Source organism: Neltuma alba, unplaced genomic scaffold, assembly GCF_004799145.2.
Source record: "Neltuma alba isolate B1F8T4 unplaced genomic scaffold, ASM479914v2 tig00012263_pilon, whole genome shotgun sequence".
NCBI lineage: Eukaryota > Viridiplantae > Streptophyta > Magnoliopsida > Fabales > Fabaceae > Neltuma > Neltuma alba.
Window position 1 is genome coordinate 471,431 of NW_021636789.1, and position 13,225 is coordinate 484,655.

At 34.4% G+C, this 13,225-nt stretch overlaps 1 protein-coding gene across 1 annotated transcript; it reads right to left on the reverse strand.

Moving 5' to 3' along the window:
- Positions 1-1,235: 1,235 nt before the first annotated feature.
- LOC114725731 (chloride channel protein CLC-e) lies at positions 1,236-11,435 on the reverse strand. The gene is given in 9 exon segments (XM_028912284.1): positions 1,236-1,278; positions 1,907-2,112; positions 3,014-3,574; positions 6,505-6,971; positions 7,975-8,149; positions 8,151-8,176; positions 10,374-10,662; positions 10,664-10,774; positions 11,067-11,435. Coding segments are annotated over 9 exon segments (2,247 nt in total).
- Between the last annotated feature and the right edge of the window lie 1,790 nt (positions 11,436-13,225).

Below are 13,225 nucleotides of genomic sequence, written 5' to 3' on the forward strand. Positions count from 1 at the left end.
TTCTAACTATATCCTTGTAGTTTTTTTATTTATTTTTATGGGGTCCTTATAGCTTCTCTAATCATAGCTATCATCAATTCCTATATTTATAATATGTTAATTTGCAAGAGAAGCGACTTTAGTAATACTTTTTTATTTTTATGTTGGCAATAAATAAATTTTATTGTATCATTTTACTATTTAAAAAGCCCTTTTTATTTTGTATTTTTGTGGTAACCTACCTGTCGCTAGCATGCACATAGAGTCAGTTGGGATGCCAATTAAAACAGGATAGGATAGCTGGGATGCCAGTTAGAGGCGCTCCCCTTTAGAAGTCTTTTGTCAAGTTGTACTTGCCTTATGATTCCCAAAAAAAAAATATCAATTATCCTAGAGCTAAGCAGGTCTAGTTAAATCTAGTGAACCATACCAAACTAAACTATTTTTTACCCTCATTTGTTGCAGGATTGGATCTTGGGGAAAGTAAAAAATAAAGTAGAGCTCAAGCATAAAGAAAATCACCTGACCGCATCTTTTTGCTTAAGCATGCTGGAATATATGGAAAACAAGATGCAGCTTTCTTATATACTGAAGAGGACTTCTTTGAAAACAATATAAATTTCATTAACACTAGAAACATTATCAATGATGTTAAGCTGAAAGCTAGGATGAATACTTCAGTTTCAAGACAACAGGATATACACTTCAGATGACACACACCTCAACTTGGCGGGTCAGATTGGATGCTGACAGGCCAGTTAATAAGGAACGACCCTTGTGGATGTCTCATTCAAGATGGGCAAGAGAGGTGGGAGAACGGTTTTAATAAAAACCTTGGCTTCCAACCTACCATGATAACAAAATTCACCTGTTTGGATGGTGTGATCCCAAAGCCTTGGTTTTGTATCCAAAGGTGCCTGTTTCCTTCTAGCCAAGTACCCTCTATGTCCTTCGACTGTAGAATATTACGCGAGGGATTCTTTAGTGGCCAAAGCATTGCATTTAACAAAAGTAATTTAGTGGAATAAAAAACAAATATAGAACATGAAAGAGAAAAAACAATTCTCAGCTTTAAGATTCTCCACATCTTTTATACAATGTTCATTTATCTCTGGAGCTCAATATACAAAGCCATGCCATTTTAGATTTTCCCTTACCCCTCACAATCAACCCACTTAAATATTTCTTCTTTTCCCTTACCATGGAAATCCAATCTCAATATCCCTCATCTTATCAACATTCAAAATTCTCCAGCATTACCACATGTTAGCATTTGTTTTACTGCATTCCATGACATAGCTAAAAGCATTAAAAAACAAATGCAATAATAAAGAATCTAACCAATAAACCTCAAAGTTGTCCAACCAACTTCTTCTATGAGAAAACTTAAGACAAATCTGCTAATTTTGCAAAAATTTATGAAAGCATATTTACATTTCCATTTGAAGATTACATTTCCCAAAAAAAATTGGTATGGCAGAAAAGGAGTGATAAGAGCAAAAGATTCCAAGTGAGATTAGTTAGGCTAACATTCTCAACATCCCCCCCTCAAAAAAAAAAAAAAAGAAATCTGACAAACATTTTAAAAGTTTAAAACACATAAGCAATTACGAAAATATCCTCAAGTCATTAATAATGGAAGTGTTCAACTTTACGGCTCGATTGACATGGTATATCTCAGCCTAACTGACATGATATTCTGTTGAATGATCATATAATAAAAATTTAGAAGAGCCCTTTAAATTTCAGTAGAAGATGGTTTTAAGTGTGTACCTTGTTTAAATTTCTAACATTTAGAGTAAAAAAGTGCATCAAGGTTAAAATCATTTTAGATTTTCTTACAGTAGCTTGGGTTCTCAATTCATTGGGTTTCTTTCACATTGACAGGTGATTTATAACTACCGGATTGTGATGACTGAATAAGAACCTGCAAGTCAAACTGATACTGTCACTGTCTAATATGCCAACTGGATATGCCCTTTCGTAGAGATTTTCAACAAATGGAACTTGATTGACTCCATGATTCTTCTTAGCCATTTGGGCAGAAAGAAGATCCATATCACGAGTAGTAGTCCATGGAACACTACATATTCTGCCTCCTAAAAGGCACAGTTCTGAAACTACAAGCTCTTGCTAAAGAACCAGATTGTCATATATGTGAGGTCACAACCAATTGGGATAAGTTCAGCATTTGTCTGACGTAATCTATTGATTAGGTCAAAGACTATTCCAAGCTCAACCATAGAAGTATTCTTTGCAGGTTGTAACTAAGTTCAGCAGAATTTTAAGATATAAATACGTGTATGCGTGTGTATGTGTTATGTGACAGTGAGATAGTTGTAAGTCAAGAGTTACAAAAGAACAGTATAAGTACTCCTCGTGTATCCATCTAAAGCTGTTGAATAAGAAGCAATCAATTTTCCCCCCTCCCCCGGGTGGCCCTCTACAAGTGTGTGTACTTTACCTTCTCATAAGATTTGGTTGATACAATAATTACATATGCAAACATATCAATTATCTTCCAGTCATAATACTACAAGGGAAATGGCAAACTTGGTTTTGTTTTTTTTCCAGGTTAGATGTAAAGAGTGTAAAGGAAGGATAAGACTAGAATATTAATTATGGAGTAGTTGCAGAAACTAAAGTTTGTTCTGATTATAGTATAGTTATAATGGAAGACTACACTTGGTACTCTATAACTATTATGTTAACCATCTGTAGAGAATTTTTATAATGTCACCTCATTTGACATCTTTTTTCAAATAATTCCTCCCTAGATACTTCTGAAAAACACCTATCATTAATCATTTCTTCTTAAGGACGAAGCACATGCATGAATTTCAATAATTGCTTAATTATATTTGCACCATATATCATGAAGAACCTAGGAATATAGCTACCAGAACTTAGCTTTTCTTTTTATTAATTTTTGTAAAATCAGAATGTAGAAGTGCATAAAATTGATAAATCACACACACACACACACACACACACACACACACATATCCAATTAAGATTAGAGTAACTTGGCTACCTTGGCTTTTTTGCTTCTTGCTTTTGCAAATTTGCCATTCTCTCGAATGTCTCTAAGTGTTAATAAGCCAATTAAAGTATGGTCAACACCAATAATCACTGTATAAGACTGTTTCTCTACAAGCATGAGATTTACTACCGCTATAAGTTTTGTGCCCATTGAGACTGTCACATATCTCATCTTCATGGCTTGTGAAACTAACGTGTTTCTTCCTAAATGTGTGGTTTCAATAATATCATCCTCCACACAAAGAAGACTCTCAACTTGACACAGGTTACTTGTATTAGGCACACTTTCAGCAATGGAACAATTAGTAGATGATTCAATTGAACTATTGGCAGAATTTTTTGGAAGAATAATACAATTTGAGGTTATAAATTTGTGCTCCCCTGCACCCTGATCATTCCCTTTCCTTGTCTCTACAGATGAAACCCATGAAGACATGCTTACAGCTCCAAGGAGTGGTAAAACAATCCAATAGTCCTGGGTCAGTTCAAACAGTAGTAAGACAGCAATAAGAGGCACCTGACATACTCCTGCAAGAGTTGTAGCCATTCCAACCTGCAAAAAAAGCTTTAATTCTATCTAAAAAAATCTTTAATTGGATATTCTCAGCCACAATTCTCTTGACCCCAATAATGAGACATACGAGAGATTAAAATACAAATAAATCTTCAATTTCCAAATCTGTTTCGTGTGCTTCTTCATGCATTGATTCAATATTCATACAAGTCTAATGCTACAAGGAAATCGATGAATCCAATCCAATTTGAACAACCATATGCTCATATCAAGCCACTGCAAGGACCAATACTATTTTCTACTATGTTACATGGGATTAGCAGTAAAGAATCGATGTTAAGAGATGGTTCTGAAAACTCTTGTAACTATCAGAGTACTCTAAGTAGCATAAATAAAGGTATCTAGCTCAAGTTATCAAGAAGTTCAATTGTTCCTAGATATTCAACGTCATCTCATAGTTTAACAGATCATCTTTTAACAGATCATTTTTTTCACATCAAAGTATAATTAATCATATGTTGATTAAAGTATTGATTTACAGGCCTTTTATATTGTTTAACCCGGTGGAGAGCACACTCAATTACAAATATCTCCATTGCACTTTCTTAGGTTGAATTTGCTTCTTGAGTAGCATCCCAAATCTCTGATGCAGTCTCATAGTACACTTAACTGATATTGAACTTCATATAATTTGTGAGCCATGCCATTAGCTGATTATTCTCAGTTCCAAGTTTTGTAGTTGGGATATGTGACTGCTGGCATTTTTATTTCATCAGTTAGGTGTCCCTCCCAGCCTTAGCCACAAACAAACATCAGTTAGGTGACTTAGCAGCTGAATTGGAATTGAATACTTCTGAAAAGCACCTATCATTAATCATTTCTTGGAAGTCACGTGCTGACATGTTCACTGTCATTTAATATGAAGTCACATGCATAGTAAATTGGCAGCTGACTTGGAATTGAATTATCTTCATTTTATTTTATTAATATTTATTTTAGTGGTTAGTCTAAGTGCTGCATAAGTTTAGGAGAAAGTGGAGTCTGTTATGATTATTTACTAAGTATGTTATTTTTTTGCACATGTTTTGGTTTATCATTTTCCATTTCCTAAGTCAACTTGGTGGGTTAGAACTTTAGGGAGTCATAAGTCATTTTTCTGTCTATATAAATTGAGGTTCACTATCCGTAGAAGCAAATCAGTATTTATCTCTATTAGTAGAGATTCTCCATAGGCTTTATTAGTAGTATGAGCTTAAGATTATTGCTCATATTCTAGTGTGGATTTTCCTTCATCTTTATTATTTTGCTAAGTCAGATTCTAGTTTCATACCATAGTAAAGATTTTCCCTCCTCCTTTCCCTCTACCTATCTTGGATCTTATCATCTACCCACGAGTCTATAATAGGTCCCTTTTATCCCTTTATCAACAACTGCTTCTTTTGGAGAATCACAAGGTTTATGGTTTGGCTCTATAGGCAGGCTTAAAGTGCAACTTGCTTGTATTAGTCAACATGTTCGACACATACTTATGTTGCGTATAAAGATCCCCTGTTGTGAGCAAGCAACCTCAATGTTAAGAAAGTATTTGAGTCTACCTCACTCTTTGACCACAAATTACTTCACTAATTGTCTTAGTGGCTCAATCCATTCTAGGTCATTCCTAGAGATTATGATGTGGTCAACACAGAGAGGTGGCATGGTCATTCTCCCTAAGACTAGTGTTTCACAAATATAGTATGATCACCTTGGCTTTGATTGTGTCCTATGCTAAACATTGTCCTTTCACATCTAGTAAGCCAAGCTCTTAGACTGCAATTGTGCCTTGTTCAAGATTCAAACCAAACCTTGGAGGCACTTCACTACTTCCATATGAATATCCTCTGTTAAAAACACCACATAGGAATGTAATTTTGACATCAAACTATTGTTATGTCCCATCAAGGTTAGCCGCCACATATAGTAAAATTAACAATTCATTTTAACAACTGGAGTAAAGGTCTCTGTAATACTATATCATAGTGAATGTTGGGCTTTAAATAAAAAACAAGAGCATAGAGATGGGCTAGTAGAGATAAGGATGTTAAGATAAATATGGGGCCATATAAAAAAGATAAAATTTGTGGCATGGTGTCTATTAAAGGAAAAAAAATTACTAGAAAATCATTTGAGTTGGTTCATGTACAAAGAAGGCAATTGAAAGCACTTGTAAGGAGGGTAGATAAAATAATATGAAGTCCTTTGAAAAAAAAGTAGAGAAAGACCAAAGAGAACACTTAATGAAGTTATTGAACAGGACATTTTGGTTAACAATATATCCAAAGATTTGGTGTTTGATAAAATATAATAGCGTCGTGCGATATATATAGCTAACCCCATCAAGTGAGATAAGGCTTGTTATTATTCTTGTTGTCCATACTTATACTTTGCAACTGCCTCAAAAACTTTTCCCCTAAATTTCTTAGAATAATTGGAGCATCACAACCTTATACTTTGCAACTTTACCTCAAGGACAAAATGAGAATTATGATCTCACCAAGCACTATCGTACTACTTCAAGCTTTTATTCTAATTTTATTTTGTAATTCTAGGTTGTAATGCATTTCCCAGTTGTAAGAGGGGATAACATTTCTTAAGGAGACATTTATAGTGTTTTTGTGAGTAATATCAAAGCCCTAGTTCCAATTACATTCCTTGATCTCCTGCTACTTTTTTCTTGCAGGGAAGAGGTTAGAAGACTCAACGAGTTCTTGGCAAAATCCAGAGCATTCGTAGACTAAGAATTAAAGAATTTTGAAATATTAAGGAATAATCATTTGACGCATACAGAATAGGGGAGTTCTTTCCATCCACAAAGTCACGTTGGGAAGACTAAGTTTACCTCCTCTCTTGGAAAGAAAAGAAATCAAACATCTTAAGGTAAAATTTATACATTATGGATCTAACTAAGAAAAAATGCCACGGAATGTTACCAGGCCATAAGCTTGGGGCGATGCCACTTCCAAAACAGAAAAATTAATTATAGGATTGAACCCAGCAATGATATAACCAATGAATTTCCCATATGCTATCCTAGTGGCAGCACCAATAAAGAGAGATGGGGCGTAATAACCTCCCACTAATCTAGAAGCTTGACACAGAGAAGTTGCAACAATCTTAATGGCTATTAGCTGAAGCAGTAAGTCAATGGGAACACTCTTCATAAATGGCCAGGATTCTAACAAAAGGCCAACATTCTCAAAGCCCCAATAAAGGATTTCAGGATATACCAATGCTATTAGTCCAACAGATAAACCACCAAATACAGGAAATAAAGCTCTTGGTATGCCAGTGACCTTGTGAAGATAGTTAACACTTGCTATCATATATGAAGTGCACCAAGATAGGGCTAGTGACACCAAGGCACCAAAGATACCCAGTAATAGATACAATGGTAGCTCTGAAAAAAAGTGAAATAACTCTCATGGTATATACCAAATTGATATTAAAAAAAAAAGCTTTAATAAACAGCAAGCAGCAATTCCAAATGAGCTATTTGTCACCCTTCTATGCATCATAAGCACCATCTTATTAAATCAAATGGAGAATTACAATCAAGTCTCAGATAAGAAAATTAATCTTTTCCTCGGTCCCATTTACAAATGAAACTTCAATATTTACATGCCAAACTTCAGTACATACAAGTGGAGGGACATACAAGTAATTGATTTTCTAATTTCAGACCTACATCTATGGATTAAATTTTACAATCTAGTTTCTGTTTTCACAAAAAAAAATCAAACAATAGAACAAGGCATATATAGTGTCAAAATTGATATATAGTACAAAATTTATAACAAATTGCACCATTCACAAACTATGAACAGTGTAACTAATTTCTCATACTTATTGTAATGCACAGGAAAATGCATCTAATTTGCCCCCCAAAAAAAATTGAAAGCAAAAAAAAGAATGCAAAGAAAGAACATTTAGACCTTTATATGTTTAAAATCTCACCATGATGACAATTGCCGTTGATTTACACCTTATCACTTTGCAATTAATGCTTAAAACAATAGCATTAGAAGTGACCATGCCTTGCCTACATTGCTGTTAAAGATGGTAGAAGAATTCAAGGAGTCGATTTGTAAGCAATGATAGGTAATAGCAATTCTAAAAGTGACTAGAGCAGAGATATCAATGCCTCTTTTTTTTGGGCCAACAATATGAAGGGCTTTATTCAGAGAAAAGATAACTCGTGATTCAAAACAAAATTAAACATAGAAGATATATTAGACAATCTAGATAACTACTTCTATAAATAAAAAAAAAATCTTAAACATCTTTATCTTAGGATAGCAATAAAATAACCCTATTTATGTTTCCCATCAAACTGACAAAATACCTTGTGCATGGAACTAAATATCAGCTTCAAATGAAAAGGTAAAATGTGCCTAGCTCACCACCAATTGAACGAAAGTCATATTCTGGAACTGTAAAGGTTGGTTCAAACCCAATGCCAATCTCAGAAACTACTGAAGCTAGGACAGCACTAAGTATTACCGTAGATGTAGTATTTGTAAGTGATATAGATACATCTATAGGTGAGGGCCATAAGACAGACTACATGGCAAAAAAAACAACCAGCAACAGCAGCATTGAAACCTGAAAGCACACAAGGTTGTAGAATGATTCCATGTATTAGTAGAGCACTAAAGTGCAAATGCTACATAAATATTGGCAGCATATTACACATAAGAAATTTGCAAAAATGTGACTTAATTAATGAAAATAAAACATTGGAACCAGATCTGAATATTTCTAAGTCTAGCATAATCCCAAATCCTCACAAGAAAATTGGCCGAAAAGGATGCTAAAAGAACTTCGAGTTAAATATCTAGGTCCTATAAGAATGCATTGAGACAACATGGCAAGTATTGCAAAAATTTTAGTTTGGCATGATAAAACTGAGATCATAGAAATTGACAGACATTTCATTAAGGAAAACGTGGTCTCTAACATTATTGGACAAACATATATACCTACAAAGATGCATGTGGTAGATATCCTCACAAGGGCACTACATAAAGCAAAAATGGATGAACTTGGAGGTAAGCCGGACATGATTGATATCTACTCCCCAACATGAAGGGGAGTGTTGAAAATCAAACATCAAACGTGACTTGATGTTGGAATATTTTCAGATCTGGCATGATCATTTCAGATTAGGCACGACCCTTCTCTTAATAAGGGAATATTAAAAACAAATTAGACTATTTTTAATTACTTGATTTAAGAAACAATCATATCATTTATTCCTATTCGTAGCTGCTGAGCATTTAGTCCTAAGATTTGAGGTGTTTTAATGCGTTTTATTTCCTGTTTTGCAGCAACTAACTTGTGTTTCATCTCCTCTATTTTATATCAGCCTTTGCTTTGTTTATAATCAATAAAATATTTTTTTCAGTGCTCTTTTGACTTTGATTTACTTTCACTAATGACTACCAACCATCGAATTTGTCGCAAGTTACCTGGATTGTACGTGCTTGTCACCATACAAGGGGAATTGTTGGAATCCCATGATTTCAGGATGTTGTACCCTCTTGTAATCCATGTTTGTCATATGGAACTTTGCCCTAAAGTCAATGGTTTATTTCCTATATTGTTTCCTTGTTTCATGCAATTGTAATTAGGCTTTGATTCATGTCTTGCCTGATCATGTGCCAAGGCCTCCTAGACATTATCCATTCAAGTGCCAAAATGCAGCCACCAAATGTCTTAAAGGAGCGCAAGTTCAAATAACGCCCTAAGATACTCAGACAAGTAAAGAGATTGTCAATGACATAATAGTAAGGACCACCAATCACAACCTAAATAGATATAACTACCTCTAGTGGAGTCAATTTGTCATGACGTTCATCTAGCAAAAAGGAAAGCAAGACTACCTAAGTAGAGAAGCTGCCAAACCCAAAGAAAATGACTTGACATACTAGTTTGCAAAGCTCAAATCAATCAATTCATGCTCTAGCTTATCAACTCAATTACTACTAGATTTGTGAAGAAGATTGAAAATTCTAAATCCAATATTCTCCTTGCTTTAACAAGCTACTGTGTTCCTTTGCATTAACAAGCTTTAAATTTCAATAAATCATTGTTGATTCTTCATCAAATGCCCTATTCTTCCACATAAACTTTTAAACGTAGCCAGCTGAATCGAAACAGTGGTAACAACTAAAGAGTTAAGACATAAGATTTTCCTCCCCTTTTCTTGTCACAAATCATGTAACATCCTATATGACCAATTAATCAAGATTCAAGTGGCATTGATCTCCAAGTAGGGGAGACACTTTCCTAGCATGATTTTCTATGTAAAAGGTTCTAAATCAAAACCTTGCTTAAGGACTATTGTAACAGTTTAAATTCCCTTATTGATCTACTCTAGGAAGAGGTGTGTGAGTCCTTCTCTGGAGAGAATTAAAGCTAGGAATTTAAATACCTTTTATGCTTTGTTGCCATCTATCTTATGTCCCAGTGTTAGTTATTTTCAGTTTCTGTCCTAGAGTCTAGGTGGGTTACTTTCAGTTATTATGTCAGACTATTTAAGTCAGTTATATACTTGTTTCTTTTTCTTTAGGAATGAAGTACGATCCAGTATAACTGCTATTCTCCTTCCTTGGAATTTGAAATTATAGTCCTAGAGTTTCTTCCTTCTTCTCTTCCTGTTTCCTTTCTTCTTTATATTTGTCCTAAATTTTCCAGAACCCATCAACTATTGAGCTCCTTACCTTTCAACTAAACCACAGTTGGTAATATAAGACTTCTCATGTCATCATTTATTGAGCAAGTTATTCTATTATCTTACCAGAAGAGAGTCCCGCAGCAGATCCAGCAGCCAAAAGAGATAGCATTCAGCCAGAACTCTTGTCAAAGAAAAAACCAATAGCTTTGGCAATGGAAGTACCAATATTAATACCGGGACCCTCAGGACCCAAGGAATTCCCTGTGCCTAAAGTGATACAAGCTACTATGGCCTTTAGAATAGGTTGGGATGCAGACTTAAGATAAGCAAATATGCCACGCAATGGATCTTCATCAGTCGAAGCAAGATGCTAAAGAAGTAGGTTCAACATGGCAACATTCAAGCCCCCTACAAGTAGGTATTAAGATTATCCTAGTCCAGGTTGCCTGAATTGGCTCTTCTCTTAACCACGATGCCCCTTGATAGGGAATCCCATCCCAAAAACAATCACGAATTTCATGGACCTATCAATTTTAAAATAAATCATACATTATGACAAGCCAAAAGATGATAGAAATAGAAACAATAGGAGGATAGAATGGGGACCTACAGCTCAAAATACTCCTCTCAAATCAGATTACAAGCTATACAAGTGAGTTACTTAACTAACCTCATAACAAAACAAAATAACTATAACTCATCGGGTACATTCATAATATTCCTAACAATTAGTCATGTTTTGTGAGGAAGAATACTGGTTTAACATGGATGAATGCACATGCCAGTGGCTAATACTGGTTTAAAATTGTAACTCACTAGATTATTGAAGAGCACAACAACGACGCCAGTAAGAAGACCAACTAAGTAGGAGGATATTATTCCTGAATTTCCAGTGGGCAGCCTCCATCTTGTTAATTGTAGTTGGGCTGGTGTTCCTTCATTAACATCCTCGTCCTTAGTATGGATTGAGTCGGAGTGCCCGCAGTTGTTATCATCGGGCAACGCAGACAGAGGCCTACGACTTATTCGGCATTTCGAAAAACAACAATTTCCACCTTGTCTTTTGTTTATATAACTAGGGAGGGTCGATGGCGGCAATGACGTTTTTACTGAATGCTCATAATTTGTACAAAAAGATGCAAGGATCCACACACAACTTCCTACTACACAACCCAAACCTCCCATTGCTCGCCTCTCGTCGGCTTCCTTCCCCTCAATCTACTTCTCACACGTTTCTTCTTTTTTATACTTTTCTCTGTGACTTCTTTTGTGTATTTGTGAGGATAATGATATTAGGACAATAACATAAAGAAGGATAGGAGGGGGGAAAAGAAAAGAAAATCATTCAATTTTTACAACCTGTTTGGATTCAGGTTGCAAAATAACTTATAACTTGTTTGTGGACAAAAAACAATAGAGAAATCTGTGTCGTGTTTAGAGAAACTTTTAGGTCAAAAGCCGCTTAATAAGCTGCTTATGATGAGAGCCCTCCCACCTGCTTTTGGCTTTTAAATCGTACTTATTAACGGTGGTTGGCGAGATAGTTAGAAATAATTAATAAGCTGCTTATGATGAGAGCCCTCCCTTCGCATAATTATGCACTGAATTTTCTTAACATGGTTTTTTTTCTCTATATTATTTTCCATTTTAAAATTATTTTTTATTTCATATTTACATAAATTGTGCACAATACACCATCCAATTCATTGCTCCTTGTGTCCCCTTTGCATAAACAATCTGGATTAAATCACGTAAATAAAAAAGTCAGTCAAAACTGGTTGAAGACAATAAATGTGTAAAAATTAGAAGTTTTTTTTCCTTTTAAAATTCCTTTATTTATAGGAGAGAGAGTATAAGAAAGAAAATAAAAATTTTTATAATGAAGAGGGTTTTTGGCATTAAGAAAAATCAATTACAAAAAAATTTCATGCAATTTAAGACAAAACTCCTTTTATATGTTTATTTTATATATCGTAAAATCACTTTTAAAATTATAGTTTAATTTTCACCTAAGTATCCCAGAGAGAATTATGAGAGAGAGAGAGAGAGGATGAGTTATGGAGAGGGATTATTTTCCTACAAATTTTTTTCCCTAATTTTTTACAAACAACAATTTAGTATTTATCTATTTATATTTTGATTTTTAAGACTTCTAAATAATTAATTTTTAAGATCCTTTGTACTAATATTATTATCTTTAAATTTTTTTCTATAATTTTCATATTCCAATTTTATCGGATGACCCCAAAGGACTATAACTTTCAATGTTCAAGTCATTGAAGTCATTGCCTTTCAAATGAGAATATTAATTAAAAAATTGACAAAAAATTGAAAAAAATAGGCGTGTTTTTTTTGTAAAACAAAAATAAGAATTATGTGATAAAAATATGTATAACTAGGCATTACCGATAATTCAAAGAAAAAGAACCATATAGGCAATTTGAAGACAAGGCCCGTTTGCTACAGTAGGATTTATTTTGATAAAAATGGAAATAAAAATTAAGATGGATATGAATATGGGTTTTAAAAGTATGACTAATATGTTTTGGCCAATAAAATATACGTGCAAACCAAAACACTCTGTTGTTAAAAAAATCATATTTGCAAAACCTGAGATTTTTTTTAATTGAAGCCAATCCCATCAATAATTGATTCCCATATGGGAACCAATTTCATGCTCTAATATCTATACCAAACATATTTATAGTATAAAATTTAATTCCATTTTTTAATTCCACAAGTTCAATTGTAGCACATCAAATGGGCCATTTAGCAAATTACAAAATGTTGTAGTAGATTCTAGGGTGTGGGGTTTGGGGTTTAGCGTCTGGGTTCTGGGTTCAGGGTTCATGCTTTGGGTTCGGGGTTTTAGGGTGTTGGGTTATGGGTTTGGGGCTAGGGTTTTTGGGCTTGGGGCCTGGGGTTTGGGTTTGGGGGCCTGGGGTTCGGGTTTTAGGGCTTAGGGCGTAGGGTTT